The sequence below is a fragment of the Leuresthes tenuis genome, unplaced genomic scaffold (genome assembly GCF_036924035.1).
Source record: "Leuresthes tenuis unplaced genomic scaffold, fLeuTen1.0.hap1 SCAF_16, whole genome shotgun sequence".
NCBI lineage: Eukaryota > Metazoa > Chordata > Actinopteri > Atheriniformes > Atherinopsidae > Leuresthes > Leuresthes tenuis.
Genome location: NW_027325370.1, coordinates 1665083 through 1684954, shown reverse-complemented (window position 1 = coordinate 1684954; position 19872 = coordinate 1665083). Strand labels below are relative to the sequence as shown.

At 44.3% G+C, this 19872-nt stretch overlaps 1 protein-coding gene across 3 annotated transcripts in view; it reads left to right on the top strand.

The window, feature by feature from the left end:
* The window catches only part of LOC140271758 (extracellular sulfatase Sulf-2-like), a 121441-nt gene extending 102219 nt beyond the window's left edge, over positions 1–19222 (top strand). The window contains exons 12-25 of one of the 3 annotated variants that reach the window (XM_072367054.1): positions 1478–1606; positions 3346–3402; positions 4233–4362; positions 5442–5685; positions 6739–6940; positions 8565–8661; positions 10848–10942; positions 11020–11085; positions 11162–11334; positions 12949–13091; positions 13297–13420; positions 15207–15243; positions 15371–15427; positions 16951–19222. In XM_072367054.1, the coding sequence (XP_072223155.1) occupies positions 1478–1606; positions 3346–3402; positions 4233–4362; positions 5442–5685; positions 6739–6940; positions 8565–8661; positions 10848–10942; positions 11020–11085; positions 11162–11334; positions 12949–13091; positions 13297–13420; positions 15207–15243; positions 15371–15427; positions 16951–16981 (1585 nt within the window). In that variant the 3' untranslated portion in view covers positions 16982–19222. Of the gene's footprint in view, positions 1–1477; positions 1607–3345; positions 3403–4232; positions 4372–5441; positions 5686–6738; positions 6941–8564; positions 8662–10847; positions 10943–11019; positions 11086–11161; positions 11335–12948; positions 13092–13296; positions 13421–15206; positions 15244–15370; positions 15428–16950 lie in introns of all 3 variants that reach the window. The other 2 variants (XM_072367055.1, XM_072367053.1) reach the window with 2 other exon arrangements.
* Positions 19223–19872: the final 650 nt, after the last annotated feature.

Below are 19872 nucleotides of genomic sequence, written 5' to 3'. Positions count from 1 at the left end.
GCTTTAATAACTCCTTTAATAACTCCTTTAATAACTCCTTTAATAACTCCTTTAGCTGCTTTAATAACTCCTTTAATAACTCCTTTAATAACTCCTTTAGCTGCTTTAATAACTCCTTTAATAACTCCTTTAGTAACTGCTTTAATAACTCCTTTAATAACTCCTTTAATAACTCCTTTAATAACTCCTTTAGCTGCTTTAATAACTCCTTTAATAACTCCTTTAATAACTCCTTTAGCTGCTTTAATAACTCCTTTAATAACTCCTTTAGTAACTGCTTTAATAACTCCTTTAATAACTCCTTTAATAACTCCTTTAATAACTCCTTTAATAACTCCTTTAGCTGCTTTAATAACTCCTTTAATAACTCCTTTAATAACTCCTTTAGCTGCTTTAATAACTCCTTTAATAACTCCTTTAATAACTCCTTTAGTAACTGCTTTAATAACTCCTTTAATAACTCCTTTAATAACTCCTTTAATAACTCCTTTAATAACTCCTTTAATAACTCCTTTAGCTGCTTTAATAACTCCTTTAATAACTCCTTTAGTAACTGCTTTAATAACTCCTTTAATAACTCCTTTAATAACTCCTTTAGCTGCTTTAATAACTCCTTTAATAACTCCTTTAATAACTCCTTTAGCTGCTTTAATAACTCCTTTAATAACTCCTTTAGTAACTGCTTTAATAACTCCTTTAATAACTCCTTTAATACCTCCTTTAATAACTCCTTTAATAACTCCTTTAATAGCTCCTTTTGGGTTTCAGCCTGCACAGAAAGCAACAAAAGAAAGGAATGAAAAGCACTAAAAGCATTAAATGGCCTCTTTAATGGTTTAAAGCTCCTTATTATTGCATCTTTGCGAACCCTAGCCCTGCGTAACCATTCAGCCATATTTAACACGGTTTCAGGCGCAGCTCTGGTCTAAAAGTGTTCATCTTGGCTCGTTCTTTACCCGGTTCAGTCTCTGGTAAAATGTCCTGAACAGCAGCAGAACAGCAGCTGGTGGATGGTGTGGAGCGTTTAGGTGAAAATTGATTAGAGCAGCCAAATAATGTGAAATAAAACTGATGAAGGAGGCAGCAGGATGCATCAAGCAGCAACAAATAACTTTGAGTGGTGTGTGTTTCTGCTGCCCTCGGAGCTGCTCCACGTGGGGATCATGAGTTCAGAGACTCATTCCCCCGACAACATCTGCATCTTCTCTGTTCGTCACTAATTAACTTTGAACTTGTACCAAAACTGCTGTCGAAGCGTTCTCCTCTGCTCTGATCTGCTGTTGCTGTAAACTCTGTTTTGGAGATAATAAAATGATCCACAAAGAGAGAACTTCATGGACAGTTTGGGAGCTGAAGCCAGTCTGGAGGAAAGTTTGAGAATGATTCCAAACATCTGAAGATTGACAGATCTTTGCTGTAATTAAACTAATCCTTAGATCCGTATATGCATTAATGTTTTTGTGTGTGTCTGTCTCAGAAACCCTCACATGGTCCTGAACATTGATCTTGCTCCGACCATCCTGGACATCGCCGGCCTCGACACTCCTCCAGATATGGATGGAAAGTCAATACTATCCCTGCTGGACACCGACAAACCTGCCAACAGGTACACACACACATCGGATTGATGACAAGGTTAGCACTGATGCTAACACCGTTAGCATCGGGTCAACGCTTGCTCTGCTTCTGCATCCAGATTTATTTAAACTCCTTTGGGACAAGGGTCAGACCACTGGATAGTTTAGTGGTATGATTGCCACCTTCCATGTGGGTGACCTGGGTTCAAAGCCCCTGCATGAAAGAAACTACTATCTCCAGTAGGGGTCCTTAGGCAAGGCTTCCTTACCCTATCTGCCTATCTGTAAGTCGCTTTGGATAAAAGCGTCTGCTAAATGCATAAACATAAACAACATAAACATAAACCAGCGCGTCGCATCGGGTCAACGCTTGTTCTGCTTCTGCATCCAGATTTATTCACACTCCTTTGGGACGAGGGTCAGTTTTGATGTAGAACGTTAGAATGAGAAGAAATCGACCCAGAATCCAGTTTAACCGGCCTGTCGCCTCGTTAAACAAACAGCTGCAGGGTCTCACGCCAGGTTCTCCAACATTTTCAGGCACCAGGGTAGAAGCACTTCCTCCTCTTTCTCTGCTGGGTGATTCTCACGAAATTGTCCTAACTTTTGCAAAAACAAATTTAGGTCAATTTTGCTATTTTTTTTTCTCTTATTAGTATTAAGCAGGGTCTCAATTAACTGGCTCAATTAAAATTAGTGATCAATACACGTTCTTTAATACATTTTCGGAATGTTTTATTGAGTTGTTGACCAAATAAATTCATTACCGTAACACATTTTCAATTGATGATAACTGAATATGTATGAAAGGTAGACCTTTTATTTTTTTCATGCATGTTCTATTAATAGCTCAGAATAATTCACGTAGTGTAAACATTCAGAAATGTTTTTATTGATACAGTAATTCTAGTTTAATTCTAATATAAAACCTGCTCACAGCTCCATTCTTGGTGTAATGTTCACATATTGGCCTGAGTGATGCACCAGAAGTGAACCGTCAGTGTTTGGTTAAAGTTTAGTAAAGATAACGGCAGCTGCTGCTGTATTCATGGTATTTAATGCTAAGGTCACATTTGTCCCTGCTCTGCCTCTGCAGGCCTCCTGGTTTATTTCTGCAGATTTCTAACTGTGTTCTTTCTCTTCTGGCTCACTTCAGACGGTTGTTGCTTCTGTTTTCTCCTCTTTAAACACCCGTCGGGAGCTGAACTTGCTCATTAACCGTCAGTAACGCTTTAATGGAGAAGCGGGACACGTTTGCTTCAGCGCTCGTGGTTTGATAAGCAGCTCGTAGGAGGCAGAGGTCAGAGAAAAGCTTCACAGGAATGTAAATGATCGTCCTGCGGAGGGTTGCTGGAGCAGCAGACGTTACTCAGCTGTAACGACCTGATTTAAACACCGGGGAGCGCCGCAGTTGACCAACGCTGAGCCATCTGCATCGCCTGAAGGCTTCCAAATATCCAAAGATTCAAAGCAAACACGACGGTGAAGCAGGCGCTGCTAAAGCTCGCTGCAGCTTGCTTGTTCAACGAGGCTTTGAGCCACTTTTGGACCAATTAAATGATCATTTTCAGTCACTTTTGGCCTGATCTGGACCAACAGAGGAAGTGCTGGTCAGTCTGGTTAAATAGGATGGATAGAGTTTTTCCCTTGATGGTGTTTATTCACCTCCTCTGAGGAGTTTTTATTGTCATGACAACCATCTGCTGGTGGTGCCTGAGACGGCGGCTGCAGGAAGTGTCCAAACTCACTCTGTTGTTTTCTTCATCAGGTTCCAGCTGAGCAAGAAGCCGAAGGTGTGGAGAGACTCGTTTCTGGTGGAGAGAGGGTAAATGCGTCACAGCTTTTAGAGTTCACACATCTGACACAGTAGACTTTTAATAGTTCCTGTAACGATACTTCCTGTAACGATACTTCCTGTAACGATACTTCCTGTAACGATACTTCCTGTAACGATACTTCCTGTTACGATACTTCCTCTAACGATACTTCCTCTAACGATACTTCCTGTAACGATAGTTCCTGTTACGATACTTCCTGTTACGATACTTCCTGTTACGATACTTCCTGTAACGATACTTCCTGTAACGATACTTCCTGTAACGATACTTCCTGTAACGATACTTCCTGTAACGATAGTTCCTGTAACGATACTTCCTGTTACGATACTTCCTGTTACGATACTTCCTGTAACGATACTTCCTCTAACGATACTTCCTGTAACGATACTTCCTGTTACGATAGTTCCTGTAACGATACTTCCTCTAACGATACTTCCTCTAACGATACTTCCTCTAACGATGCTTCCTGTAACGATACTTCCTGTTACGATACTTCCTGTTACAATAGTTCCTGTAACGATACTTCCTCTAACGATACTTCCTCTAACGATACTTCCTCTAACGATACTTCCTGTTACGATACTTCCTGTTACAATAGTTCCTGTAACGATACTTCCTCTAACGATACTTCCTCTAACGATACTTCCTGTAACGATACTTCCTGTAACGATACTTCCTGTTACAATACTTCCTGTTACGATACTTCCTGTAACGATACTTCCTGTAACGATACTTCCTGTTACATACACCAGTAGGGTTGTTTGAACTGTGACTAAAACGTACAACACATAACTTTAATCTGGAAAACCTGTAACAGGAAGCTGCTCCACCAGCGTGTTGAAGGGAAGGAGGTGTTGCAGGAGGAGAACTTCCTGCCCAAACACCAACGAGTGAAGGACCTCTGTCAGAGAGCCGAGTACCAGACGCCCTGCCAGCAGACGGGACAGGTACAGAGAGTCGATCAGCTGAGCTTTTGTTTTTCAAGCTTTCTGTCATTTCTTTAAGGAGTCTTCAGGAATAGTTCTCCAGGCTTCTTGAAGGACATCCCAAAGCTCTTCTTTGGATGTGGGCTGCCTTTTGTTCCGTTCTCTGTCAGATGATCCCACACTGCTTCAATAATGTTGAGGTCCGGGCTCTGGGGAGGATTCATCCCTCCATAAGACCTGTTGCCACTGATTTTCAGTCCACTTCTTGTGTCATTTGGCACAGCTCAGCCTTTTCTCCCTGTTTCCCTTCCTTAAGAACGGCTTCTTGACAGCCACCCTTCCATGGAGACCATTTCTGATGAGGCTTGGGCCAACAGTAGATGGATCAGCTGAAGGTCCAGATGCATCTCTCAGGTCCTGTCAGGTCACAGCTGGATTTTTTCCTCTTTCTTAAGGACATCACTTTCAGATCCTGTTCATCTGCTGGAGATAGTTTTTTAGGCCTGACACTTCTTCTTTTGTCCTCCACTTGTCCAGTTTCCTCAAATGTTTTAAGGACACACTGCACACCATGCTGAGATATGCCAAGTTTTCAGCTAATAGCTCTTTGGGAATCACCTTGTTGCTGCAGAAATCCTATTTTCTGTCTGTCAAACTGTGTTTTCTTTGCTGTTTTTCATAGATGCAGCTAAAGAAATGGAACAAATTATGTGTCTTTGTGACAAAGTGCCTAAAGATCCAGTTTAAAATGGCTTCTTTGCTAAGTTGTCTGTTCTGTGTCGACACAACACTGGTTCATCCCTTGAGTTAGGAGCCTTTTTTCTGCCTGAATGGTTCATAGCTCAGAGTTAAGTGGCTGAACAAAGAAAAAACACTGAAAATGTTCAGGAACAAGGGCTGAAGATGAGGGAAAAAGCAGAAAATGTCCAAAGAAAAACTCTGAAAGAGCTTCAGGAAGCTGGAGAACTATTGATCAGGACACTTTAAAGATCACAGAAGCTTTTCATCATGACTTTATTTCAGTAAATATTAAATATTGATTTTCTGTTTACGCAGTAAGAGTATTTTTCTCTCCATGATGCTCATCTCTGTGTGTTCAGAAGTGGCAGTGTGTGGAGGATGCTACAGGAAAGCTGCGGCTCTTCAAATGCAAGAACGAAGGGGGAGGGGCTAAGAGCTTCCAGAGGGGTGTGGTCAGCCGTCAGCGTCCACTCAGCATCAAGTCTCAGCTTTACCTTCCCGACTCTGACGACTGCAACTGCGACCTCCGCGACCTCCGGCCTCTTAACCTGCAGCCCTTCACCATGAGGACCTTCAACAAGAAACCCTTCTTCCCCAAGAAGAGTGAGTGTTACCGCTGGGGTCCAGCAGGGGGCAGCGTGTCCCCTTCGCTGGGATTCACACCCGTTTGCTGGCTCCGTCTCAGTCATGGTGGAGTCTCAGGAGGAGGAAACATTTGACATATTTGCTGGATTAGATAAGTTTAGGAAAAATACAGAAAATGAGCAGATAGAAGCAGCTTTTCTGAGTCATCTCTGAAAATGAAAATACTGACATGAAAGACTCACCACAGCCCAAAGACCTCTGCTTATGTTTCTCTGCTCAGGTTTAAGTCTCCTTCCACAGAGTTTAGTTCAGAGTTGCTCTGTTTGTTACAGATAAAGTAGCCTTTAGCGCCACCTGCTGATCACACGAGCCAGACGACGTCTTCATTTCAAACTAGCTAATGGAAACAGGACCGATGAGCGTTTTCTATGAGGAGATAAAACTGCTAATATGTCACAAACAGCGAACCGATCCAAATAAACCTCCAACTTTAACAGAATTTACAGGGATGCAGCTGTGACTGATGTCCTGTTGCTTTAACACGTCGTTTTCAGGTGTAACTCAAAGCTGGGACCACTGACAGTAAGCAACACAAATCTGAAAAGTACCTGTTTCTATTACTCCCTGAATAAGTATTTATCCAAGAAAGCAGATAATTCCATCCCACGAATCCTTGCAGCTGTAACTTAAAGGTCATATTAAGTGTGATTTGTGTGGATGAATATGAAGACAGGAGGGTGTGTGTGAGCATCCTTAAGGATTTTCCAAGGAAGTCCTGGAGCAAAGTTTAGGAAAAGGACACAAAAGGTCAATTGTTGGTTTGTGTCGCCCTCTAGTGTCTTAGAACAGAACTGCACCACAACTGTTGAGACGTTTGAGCTTCAGTTCATGCAAACAGCACCAGGGGCAGAGCTCCGGGGGGGTCAGGGGTGGCCACCAGCTAGTTTAGCCCTTTAGCTTAAGCTAAAGCTAATACTGAACCCCAAACAGCTCCGTTAGGCCCCCCCGACAGACATATCCTGCCCCCCCCCAGAACATTGTGTTCATTAAGAACTCTGTTTTCTGTGTCAGAGTTCAAAGCCCTGAAGAGCTACTCCAGGAACCGCTACAGTCGCTCCCTGCCCATGACGAACAGTTACCCCGGTAACCACAGCGCGGGCGACGGCGCCGGCAGAGATCAGCCAATAAGAGACGAGCTGGATGACGAGTTCAGTGGAATGGAGGGAGTCCCAAACGCTGTGGTCTCATCCAACTCCATCAAAGTCACTCACAGGTCAGTTTCCCACATCACATGCATCCAGAACATGTGATGTGGCGTGTTTTAGGACACGCCCACGTGCTGAGTTTCATGGTTAGCCTGCAGCTCTGCGGCAGCGCCGCTAACAGCGCCGCTAACAGCGCCGCTAACAGCGCCGCTAACAGCAGGAACGCACATCTGGTCCTGTTTAACTGGACTTTACAGTTAAAGCTCATCCGTAAATTTGCTGCAGTTGTTTCAGGGTTTTCTCAGTAAAATCTCACATATGAACAGAACCTTTTAGCAAACATCTGCATCACTGCAGCGCCATAAAACTGCGACTGAGAGCAGGCAGAGACAGGAACTGCTCACTGCAGGCTTCATAGACTTTGCTTCCTACAGTCAGTTTAAGCAGCTTGTTTCTCTGAGTCACAGGAAGTCACCTGAAGGGAATTATAAACTCTGCTCTTTGGTGCTGAAACCTCCAAACCTTAATTTGGGTTTAACTCGCTCCAGAAAGTTCATCAGCAGTGACATTATTTCAGTAGATCAAAGAACACGGACTCCAGAATAATAAGCATCAGAGTTAAAGATTCAATTCAATTCAATTCAATTCAGTTTTATTTATATAGCGCCAGATTACAACAATTGTCTCAAGGCACTTAAGTAATAAAGTCCAATTCAAGCCAATTGGAATTCAATTCATTGTAATCAGAATCCAATTAATTCATATGGAGCCAATTCAAAAATAATATCCGAGCTAAGGAAACCAACAGATTGCACCGAAACTTGTCTTCAGTCCAATCTCCCGTCCTGAGCCTGAGGGACTGTGGAAAGGAACGACTCCCTTTAACAGGAAGAAACCTCTGGCAGAACCAGAACCAGGAAGAAACCTCTGGCAGAACCAGAACCAGGAAGAAACCTCTGGCAGAACCAGGAAGAAACCTCTGGCAGAACCAGAACCAGGAAGAAACCTCTGGCAGAACCAAGAAGAAACCTCTGGCAGAACCAGAACCAGGAAGAAACCTCTGGCAGAACCAGAACCAGGAAGAAACCTCTGGCAGAACCAGAGCCAGGAAGAAACCTCTGGCAGAACCAGGAAGAAACCTCTGGCAGAACCAGAACCGGGAAGAAACCTCTGGCAGAACCAGAACCGGGAAGAAACCTCTGGCAGAACCAGAACCAGGAAGAAACCTCTGGCAGAACCAGAACCGGGAAGAAACCTCTGGCAGAACCAGAACCAGGAAGAAACCTCTGGAGGAACCAGAACCAGGAAGAAACCTCTGGCAGAACCAGAACCAGGAAGAAACCTCTGGCAGAACCAGAACCAGGAAGAAACCTCTGGCAGAACCAGGAAGAAACCTTTAAATCTTAAATTCTATTCTGAATTTAACAGGGAGCCAATGAAGAGAAGCTAAAACTGGAGAAACATGATCTCTGCTGTTAGTTCTCAGCAGAACTCTGGCTACAGGGTTTTGGATCAGCTGGAGGCTTTTCAGAGAATCTGTGGGACAGAACAATAATAATAATAATAATAATAATAATAATAAGCCCAATAATAAGGAATTACAGTAGTTCAGTCCTGAAGGAACAGATGCATGAACTTTAGATGTTAGCCCTCCTTCTCACAGGTTACTGATGGGTTATCGTTTCCCTGCAGATGCTCCATCCTGTCCAACGCCACCGTGAAGTGTGACACAGGCGTATATCAGTCTCTGCAGGCCTGGAAGGACCACAAGCTGCACATCGACCACGAGGTAACAGCTCTGGGTCAGAGTGAAAGCACACAAACAAGCAGTTTGAGTCTGTGGAGGAGGCCTGAAAATCAAGTCTGCAGAGACTCAGATTATTTAGGACAAAGCATCATTATTCTATTTCATTCATTCATATTTATTCTATTCAGCTTAAAATCTATAACAATAAGCTACAGTTTGTTATTTGAAAGCTGAGTTTCACAGAGGGATCATTTGAATTTGAATAACTTTGAATCAAGCAGATACGAGAATCAAGTCGTTGTCCATAGAAACCGAGGACAGAACACCTCCACTGACCCATTTTTTACTGCTTGCCTTGGATCGGATCGTTGGGATAACACTTCCCTTGGAAAGCATCCGAACCCCTGAACAAACTCATCTGCCTCCTGAGCTCTACCTGAGCTCTATGTGTTTGTTATGTTTCTGTATTTATCAGACGCTTTTATCCACAGCGACTTACAAATGAAGATATAACAGCTCTATAAAAAGCTAACAATAAGCTAACAATAAGCTAACAATAAGCTACATAGAAGGAACCCAGGAGTCCGACTCTGTCAGAGGGGACAGAGTAGAGATAGGGTGCAGGCATAGAAGGAAGTGCAGAAAGATAAAGTGCAGAGATAGAGGGGGGAGGGAAGTACAAGGTAAGTGCTGGGATAGGAGATGCTCTCTTAGAGCTGGGTTTTCAGGAGCTTCTTGAAGATAGACAGGGACGCCCCTGTTCTGGTAGCGCTCGGTAGGTCATTCCACCATCGTGGGACGACACATGAACAGAGTTTGGATTGTCTTAGGCGTGGTGTAGGAGCTGCTAGACGACAATCCTGGGACCAACGGAGGGACCCAGTTGGGACAGAAGCCTTTGCAAGAGCATTCAAGTAGATGGAGCCGTTCCATTAAGCTCTTTGTAGCTAACATCAGGGACTTGGATCTGATGCGGGCGGCTAAGGGCAGCCAGAGGAGTTCAATGAACAGGGGGGGGGGACGAGTTCTTTTAGGCTGATCCAAGACCAGACGTTCAGCCTGATAACAGAAGCATCCTTCAACCTGAAGAAGCTCCAGAGGTTTGCATGGCGTCAGAAGTCCAACCAGCTGTGTGCTGATCAGGTCTGAGAAGGACGTTAACGAGCTGCTGATGTTTTCACATCTTTGTGAGGACATTTCCTCGTCTGAGACATCAAAGACGAAGGGCTGCGGATTCTTTTTGGACAGCAAGAGAAAAGGTTTTGTACAGATAGCAGACTTCCTCGTGCTAATCTCACTTAGTGTGACTTTTTCTCTGTTTTTCACCTTCTTCTCTTCCTCCTCAACCTACGAGCCAAACGTTAAACCTCAGAGCGACTTCTGCAGCGATCAAACAAAGAAGCTGTGACAACAAACGCTGCTTCCTTCGTGTTTTTCTGTAGTCAGAAACCATAACTGCTGCCATCTTCTGCTCTGGACACTTGAAGGTTCACTCGAGCTGGCAGCTGGATGTTATGGGGGGGTGTTTGAGTTTGAGTTTGATGTACTAATAAAGCCGCCAGGAGCTTTAAAAGTTAAGATGCAGCTCGGTTTGTTGCTCAGGTGAAGGAGGAGAGTCTTTCAGCTCATGTACAAGTTAAAGTTTAATATCTCAGGCTGTTGATCCTGAGTGATAAGAGGAGCCCTGAGATAGACTGTGGGTTGGTTATTTCATCCCTTATATTGGACAAATATGTCACACTTTAGTGGTGAATAAGAGGCAGATGTGACCATCTCCCACAGCTAGCCTGTGCAGCTAGCCTGTGCAGCTAGCCTGTGCAGCTAGCCTGTGCAGCTAGCCTGTGCAGCTAGCCTGTGCAGCTAGCCTGTGCAGCTAGCCTGTGCAGCTAGCCTGTGCAGCTAGCCTGTACTGCTAGCCTGTGCAGCTAGCCTGTGCAGCTAGCCTGTGCAAGACGGAGATTGTTGACTTGCTGAAGGCATCTCACCTTCCAGTTAGCTTAGAGATGACCCCTAAACAGAGGAAAAAAGTGTGCATCTTTCACTCCTGGAGAGGACTGAAGCCCTTTTCTACATTTAAACACACCAGGCTTTGCTCACAGGACATGTGGGATCATTTCTGGGAACGACATTAAGCCTTTTTTTAATCCTTATCACAACGAGTGACATTTGAAATCAGTATTTTTATGGTATGGACGCTGTTGGTCTCTGATTCTGTCATTTTCTGTCAGATTGAGACTCTGCAGACGAAGATAAAGAACTTGAGAGACGTCAGAGGTCACCTGAAGAAGGTCCGACCCCTGCAGTGCGACTGCAATAAATACCTGTAAGTGACACCTGAACATTCACCTGAAAACAGACTCAGCTGTGAGTTTGCACATTATCTGATGTATGTGTGTTCAGGTACAAATCCAAGCTGAAGAATAAGTTCAGGTACAGAGGAGGAGGAGGAGGTGTCCATCCCTTCAGGTGAGGCAGGAATGTCTGCAGGGCTTCCTCTCCGGGGCTGTCATCTTCAAACACCTGTACCTGTGTTGTGCTTCAGCAGGAAGGGCGGGGCTCGGGACAAGAAGGCGTGGCTTCTGAAGGAGCAGAAGCGGAGGAAGAAGATGAGGAAGATGATCAAGAGGATCAGAAACAACGACACGTGTTCGATGCCTGGACTCACCTGCTTCACACATGACAACCAACACTGGCACACGCCGCCCTTGTGGACATGTACGACACCCACAAACACCTTCCATGTACCCCTTGACCTCTGACCTTAGCCATGAGTGTGTTCTGTTCTGATCACCCGGGAGTTCGCTGTGAAGGGGCCTCACATTATGTATTCATGTTACAGGTCAACAGAAATTGTGTGGGGAAGAATTAAATGACGGTTCATCACTTTACATAAAGCTGAATAATTACCCATCAGTCATTGCAACTCAGATTTGCCTCAGAAGACTGAACGTGAAGCTGGGAATGACGCTTGAGTTGACCAGAAGTGAGAAAACCTGGTTTGCTCGTTGTTGTGCTCACTAAGGAGGCGAGCTGTACATGCTAGCTGTACATGCTAGCTGTACATGCTAGCTGTACATGCTAGCTGTTCATGCGAGCTGCACATGCTAGCTGTACATGCTAGCTGTTCATGCGAGCTGTACAGGCTAGCTGTACATGCTAGCTGTACATGCTAGCTAATTGCCATTATGCTGATAATCATGAACTAAACTTTCCTTTAAGAGAGTATTTTCAAACTGAAAATGACAAATGAAAATGAGGAAGGGCTGCAGATCTCACAGATGTACATCCAAGTTTCCAGTGGCCTCTTGATTCTCATTTGAACTCTAAAATCCGAACCCGAACCACCAGCAAGCTGATTGAAGCTCTTTCTATTGCAGAATTTAAGGTCGAAGATTAAATTACTTTTTGATTTGAAGAAGAACAAATTAGGTTCCTCCTGCTCTTTGTTGAGCTTCTAATGCAATAATCTACCAACCGGTCAGAGGGTTGAGGAACCTGATCAATCACTGCCATTTTTACAGTTGCCATAGTTACTGGCCTGCTTTGAGTGGGGCAGAACTGAAGCACAGCAGAGAGGGAGGGGCTTTAAAGTTGATTAGTTCAAAAGTTTAAATTCAGTTTAAGTGCCATTATGCCACCAAAACATGCATACACACACAAACCTATGATTCCTCCTTTGTGGGGACCATAATTGCCGATCATCATGAACTAAACTTTCCTTTAAAAGAGTATTTTTAAACTGAAAATGACATGAGGAAGGGCATAATGTCCTCTCTCAAGGCGTTTAGTCCTCACAATCCTATGCATTCCTAAGGGGGAGCCTAATGATTGACATGCTGATTTTGGAGAGGTTTTGCTCGGCCAAACTTTATCGTTCAAACATTTAAAGACTCGGGACAGTTTGAACTACAACATACTTAAGTCTCGTTAGGGTGGCATTTACAATTTCTGAGAATTTTCAACGTTAATTCTATCGTTATTTGAATGCTAATGAACACACGTGCTGATTTCGGAAGCCTTTTGCTCGGCCAAACTTTATCGTACAAACATTTAAAGACTCGGGACGATTTGGACCATATTGTAACCTCATAAGCAAAGCAGCAAGGGGGCAGAAATGGGCAGTAGGGCGTGCCCATATCAAAATTTACAGAAATTTTCTAGTTAAATATTAGTATCTTTATTATATTGTTTATTTTTTATTGTACTATTGTGTGAGTGTATTTGTTTTCGGGATGAAAATGCTGAACTTTGTAGGTTTAGATGTTTGTTTGAGGGTTCAGACTCGTGAAGAAGATGCAGGGAATGACATGCAGTCACCATGTGTTGCAGTGGGTCCGTTCTGCGCCTGCACCAGCGCCAACAACAACACGTACTGGTGTCTGAGGACCATCAACGAGACGCACAACTTCCTGTTCTGTGAGTTCGCCACCGGGTTCCTGGAGTACTTTGACCTCAGCACAGACCCTTACCAGGTAAAGCTTTAAACCTGAACAAACATTTATATTCTGCACTCGATGCATTTTAAAAGCTTTCCTGCTCTCGCTCATCCGTTTCTGTCGTGTTATTTTAAAGATTCTGCATCAGTTTAATTTCTTGCTGGATGAAACCTCTGAATGTCACTCCTAAGTTTAGTGTGACCCCGAGGCTGCGTGGTGATTATTTCCTGTGTGTCTGCAGCTGATAAACGCCGTGAGCTCTTTAGATCGGACGGTTCTCAATCAGCTCCACGTCCAGCTGATGGAGCTTCGAGGCTGCAAGGGACACAAGCAGTGCAACCCTCGCACTCGCTCAGTGGAGCTGGGTATGACACACATCCCCTCACTGAAGACATTTACCTGTTATTAGGTGTGCTGCAGACCCTCTGTTCTGAGGTGCAGGATGTTTCACTTGAAGCTATCTGTCCAAAGACACTAATTAGTAGCTCATTTCTTTCCAGTGAGAGTGAATTGTGTCGTTTAAGATGATGATGTGGCTTTACCGCTGAAGGTGGACAAGATTAATCCTTCCTCCTGGTTTTCACAGTTCAGAAACAGTTTGTTATAATCTTCATATTTGCTCATCTTGATCTCTGGTAGTCAGCAGCAGTGAGGGGACCCTGCTCTGGGCCCCTAAAACCATCTCTTAAGCTGTTTAAACTGGGTTGGAAGTGGGGTGGGGTCCCAGGAGGGTGCTTTCACAGTAGGGGGGGGGGGGGGCATTTTGCACCAGCAGCCATTGCAGCCCTCCCAGGGACAGGCTTTGGATCATTGGTGGGATGTATCCAGGCTGCAGTAAGCTTAACTCTTCTGTTTTTACTCAATATTTAGTGCATTATTCAGTCCTGGAAATCTTATGCAGCTGACCTGCGGCCTACTGATATAGTCTAATGTACATCAATGTATATCGATACGCTATATATTGATACACGATATCGATACTGCCTGCTGGCACCTACACTATCCAGTCCCTCAGGAGAAGTGGATCCAACGTTTACTTTACTTGATGAAATTAGGCTTTTCTGAGTTTCTGTGTAGTAATAAAAAGATTTTCATTAACCCTAAAGAACCAAAAACATGAAACAATCCTATAAAGACAATGAAAACTTTATTCATGTCGAGTATTTCATTTAATTCAGCTCAAACAGTGACTGTAACTTATAGAAAGCGTCTCTTCTTACAGTCTTACAGTAGCTGTTTAACTCAATAACAGGTTGAAATTCCACATAAAACTCTGCAGCTGAGACTCGTTTCCAGGACTGCCTGCTGGCACCTTCGTAATATTGTTAAAATCAGGAGCATCCTGACTCAGAGTGATGCAGAAAAACTGCTCCATGTTACTTCAACATTAATTCTTTATTATCTGGCTGTCCCACAGACTCTCTGAAAAGGCTCCAGCTGATCCTAAAGGCTGAGGGATCCACACTCAGCTGCCAGTAATCACAGAAAATTAACAACCTTATTAGACATGATGGAGTGAAATAAAACGATCCAACTTTAATGATACATCTCCTCAGAGGAGAAGAGAATCCTCGTATCCTTCCTGAAAAGGCAAACATGCTCATTTTTCTGCACAAAAACTGTTAATGTGCAAAAAGTTCCTGTTTTTCAGCTTAAGCTTTGATTTAGTTGAAGTTGAGGCCAAAATGTTGCTGCGTACTTAAAATTTAAGTGTTAGTGCAACCAAAGCCATTTGTACTATATATAACTGGATGAGAATCGATAAGAAAACTGATAAGTAACCGAATCGATACGCGACATCGATACGCGACATCGATACGCGATATCGATACGCGATATATTGATACGCGCTATATCGATACGTGCTATATCGATACACGCTATATCGATGCGCGATATATCGATACACGCTATATCGATGCGCGATATATCGATACGCGCTATATCGATGCGCGATATATCGATACGCGCTATATCGATGCGCGATATATCGATACTGCCTGCTGGCACCTACACTATCCAGTCCCTCATGTGACCAGGTCGCTTACTGTTAGCAGTCATGTGTTGCTGTTAAACCTAAGCACACCAAAAACCAAGAGAAAAGGAATCCCAGTTGCCTCTGCTCACTGACCAATCAGATCTTCTTTTCAGAGGGGGAGCGGTCTCACGGCAGCTTTGATGACTACAGGTACACAAACGCTCTCACACGCCTTGTTTTCCTGCTCTGAATGCGGCATGATTAGCTGACGGAGCTGCAGGCTGCTGGTGGCGGTGCAGTGTGTGTGTAACACGGTGTGTGTCTGTGTGTGTGTCAGGCTGTTTGAAAGGAGGAAGTGGCCGAGAGTCAAGAAACCTTCATCAGCTCGAACCCTGTGAGTCTTCCTCTGTGTTCTCCTCTTCTTCTTGGCCTGCATGCTTCATCCATCCGAACATAAACCACATTTAATCATACCTCCACACAGTTTTTCCTTCATCTTCATAAACTAACGCCTGAAGCTGTTTCCCATTCAGATGAAGCCAGATACCAAGCAGACCTCAGGAGAAACTGCCAAAAACGTTCCTTTTCTGGGTTTTAAACCGTTGAAGCTGTTGTTTTCACCTAAAATCAGGTCTTATGTGTCGGTTAGAAATAGAAAAAGTCGAATTTGGGTAAAAGCAGAAGATTTTCTTTTGATTATGTTTGGAAATAAATGATCGATTGAAGCGAAAGATTAAATCGTATTTAAGGACGCTGACTTTAAGGCTGACGGTCCGAGGTTTTTTCACCTCTTCCGGTGGTTCTGGTGCTGATTCAGGGCTCCGGTCGGGTCCAGGTCCAGGTTAGTGTGAGGAGGAACTGGCTGAAAGGATCACAGCGAGGCCTTCACCAGAAAATGAGTTCTGCACAAACACATTTACGGGAGTTTTGTGTTTAAGGGACTTACAGGAAATAAAAGACGTCCTGAATCTGCCAGTAATCACAGAAAATTAACAACCTTATTAGACATGATGGAGTGAAATAAAATTATCCAACTTTAATGATACATCTCCTCAGAGGAGAAGAGAATCCTCGTATCCTTCCTGAAAAGGCAAACATGCTCATTTTTCTGCACAAAAACTGTTAATGTGCAAAAAGTTCCTGTTTTTCAGCTTAAGCCAGCTTGGATTTAGTTGAAGTTGAGGCCAAAATGTTGCTGGGTGCTTAAAATGAAAGTGTTAGTGCAACCAAAGCCATTTGTACTATATATAACTGGATGAGAATCGATAAGAAAACGATAAGTAACCATATCGATACGCGATATCGATACTGCCTGCTGGCACCGCAGGAGTTTTGTGTTTAAGGGACTTACGGGAAATAAAAGACGTCTTAAATCTGCAGCTCTGCACAAACTGCTGACTCAGCATATGAACACATTCAGTCCTGATCCAAATGACAGACCAACAGCTTCTCTGCAGGTATGTCCAGGTGCAACGGCTCCACTCAGAAACATCTTCCTCAGACTCCTCAGATTAACCTCAGAAACTCTGTCTGAACACACGGCTGCGGCCATCTTGCTTTAAGTTCCACGCAAACAGCAGATCTCCTGCGGTCATTTTGGCTTTGATTGCACCTGCTGTGGTCACCTGTGTAGAAGCAGCTGAGGGCCACCGGGGGGCCGCAGCAGGTTCCAAAGGGCCCACCGGGGGGCCGCAGCAGGTTCCAAAGGGCCCACCGGGGAAGCTTAACAGCCATCTTTGTGTTTCAGTTTCTTTTGTTTCCATCAGTCGCTGCATGTTTCTGCCGCCTGCTTGTGCCTCAGTCGTCTGTCTGCTAACACGCCAGCGAGCGCACACCCTGCTGTGGTTAAATCTGACACCTGTGTGTGTGTGTGTGTGTGTGTGTGTGTGTGTGTGTGTGTGTGTGTGTGTGTGTCAGAGGTCCAATCTGGGACGGCTGGAAGGGCTAAGCCTCCCGATTGGCTGAAGCTGGCTTCTGGCTCCGCCCACAGCAGCCCGAAGGAGGAAAGCGTGGTTGCCGAGACGACGGCTTCGCTCGACCACCACGCCCCCACCTCACCTGGCAGCCAGTCAGCTTCTGCCGTCTCTGTGACATCACTCGGCCCTCCCACCCTGTTGCTCGGGGAGACGCTGGGACGAAACGGTGGCCACACATCTTCATCATCTCCTCCTCCCTCCTCCTCCTCTTCCTCCTCCTGCTCAGAGGAGGAAGGCTCCGGGTGGAGGAGCCAGAGGGAGGAGCCAGAGGAGGAGGTGGAGGAGAACGAGGAGGAGGTGGAGGAGCAGGCAGGGAGGTTGTGTTTGTAAAGGTCCAGCCTTCCAGGCTAGACTCCCTGGCCTTCCAGGCGAGGCTCCCTGGCCTTCCAGGCGAGGCTTCCTGGCCTTCCAGGCGAGGCTTCCTGGCCTTCCAGGCTAGGCTCCCTGGCCTTCCAGGCGAGGCTCCCTGGCCTTCCAGGCGAGGCTCCCTGGCCTTCCAGGTTAGGCTCCCTGGCCTTCCAGGCGAGGCTTCCTGGCTTTCCAGGTGAGGGTCCCTGGCCTTCCAGGTTAGGCTCCCTGGCCTTCCAGGTTAGGCTCCCTGGCCTTCCAGAGGAGGCTCCCTGGCCTTCCAGCTGAGGCTCCCTGGCCTTCCAGGTTAGGCTCCCTGGCTTTCCAGGCGAGGCTCCCTGGCCTTCCAGGCGAGGCTCCCTGGCTTTCCAGGCGAGGCTCCCTGCCCTCCTGGAAACCTCACGACATAATTCTGTTCTTATCCATTAATTTTTGGCTGTAATCGTTTTTTTCGGACTCCTTCCTGGCAGAAATCATGTTTCAGGTCTTTTGCAGTTATGTTTTTCTCCTTTTTTCATTGGTAATAAATCAACTTGTTAAAGAAACAGCTTAAAATGATGTTGCTGCTCCAGCAGATTGTTTACGCTGATCAACAGGAGGGAGATTCTGGCCCTCATGAGATATTTTCTTGTTTTTACAGACGTTCAGAACTAAAAACTGGTTTAAACAAGAAAATGTGTTTTATTCTAACATGAAAGCTGGTGGAAACTTCCTTAATTCATGCTATTATGACATCTTTTCCTTTTTAAAGTTACTGAATTAGTTTTTTGTAAACAAATTCTATTGTTGTCACGTATTTCCGAAGTTTTTACACGATATTCATGTTGTGACATTAATGTAAAAAAAAAGAAAATATTAATCTTTTCAATAATAATTTTTAAAAAGTCATATATTGTACAAAGCTGCTGGAGATATTTTAACAAACTTGTTCTGTTTGTCCCTTTAAGATCTTTTTGTTAACGAAACAGAATCATATCTCATAATATTGTGGAAACCCCCCCGTAGTTTACACCAAGTGTGGAGTATTTTCTCATTGTTGTGTTGTATCTTGTAATATCTGAATATTTTACTAACAAGAAAAAATGTCATAATATAAGAAAAGAAAAGAGAAAAGTTCCCGTTGGTCTTCCTCGGCTGCACTTCCATCAGACGGCCAGCAGGGGGCACCGGTCCTACAGCCTGAACTGCAGAAGAAGACGACAAAGCAAACAAAGTCATGTGACTCCGTACCTCTTTGTTTACTCACTTTGTTTCTCTTCCATCCCTCCAAAGTGTAAAAACCTCCTTTTTTTGTGATAATTCAAGTTTAATTTCTTTTTCTGTTGATTAAATTCATTAAATGAGCTGGATGAAAACACAACTACTGTCACTTTAAGTAAGATTAGCAGAACAAACCTCCTCCTCCTCTGACCTCTCAGTGGCCACATACATGTCGTGTTTATATTTAGTCTTTTTAACCGTCTTTAAAGACATCAAAGGACCCGTTTGTGTTACTAAACTGAGACGAAAGCACACAGACTTCCTCGTCCGACGCTCTGACATCACTGCTGACATCACTGCTGACATCACAGCTGAGGACGTGAAGGCCATGTCTGTATATGTTCCTCCTCTAACTCCAGTGATGGTCACCATTGTGACAACAGAGCTGCGGTTTTTACTAACCTGGTGACTGACTACAGTACCCACAATGCAACACGGGAGCCCCGAAGAGGACGACAGAGACGAAAAAAAATTAATCTTTTGATGTTTTGTGAGTCATTCAGAAGTGGACTAGATGACGACGTCATCGGGACCAAAACTTGTTGTTTTGTGATTTGTTTTTAAAGGCTGTGTTCTGATTTTTAAACCATCCAATCACCTCCTTCCTCCACATCTTCCCTCTCAGTTTTGTCCTCTCAGTGTGTTCATTTTCATAATTTAACCAAAATCAACCCACAGATCATGACTTGTAAAAGCTGGATCCACACAGGAAGTGAAGGCAGGAAACGGCTGATTTCCACAGCTGAAGAATCATTAATGCTGTCAAATATTCTTCTGCTGTTGCACATAAAGTGTTGAGGTTCTAACAGGTTCTCGTCTGCTGCATGTGTTTGATTCCCTGGACTTAATATTGCATTGATATTAACTGATTTTAAAAGAATACTCAGGAGGTTGACACAAGTCAGGCACCGCTGGTCGAACACACCTGGAGGCTTCTGATCACAACTCGCAAGCATCTTTCACATCAAGTTTCACATTAGAACAAACATTAAAGCCACACTAAAGAAGGTTAAAACAATGTGTTTCTGACTCATTCTGACCAGAACTGCTTCAGAGCGCCCAGAGGCTGAGATTCCAGGATTTACTTTGGTCAGTTTTATTTCTCTGTGGCCTCTTCAGCATCACAACAGATTCATGTGTCTGGCTGCACAGAGATGTGTGATCATGACTGTGGTGTTACAGCCCAGAACTGTTCACACTTTGGAGTGTTCACACTTTGGAGTGAACATCGGGGTGTATTCACACTTTGGAGTGT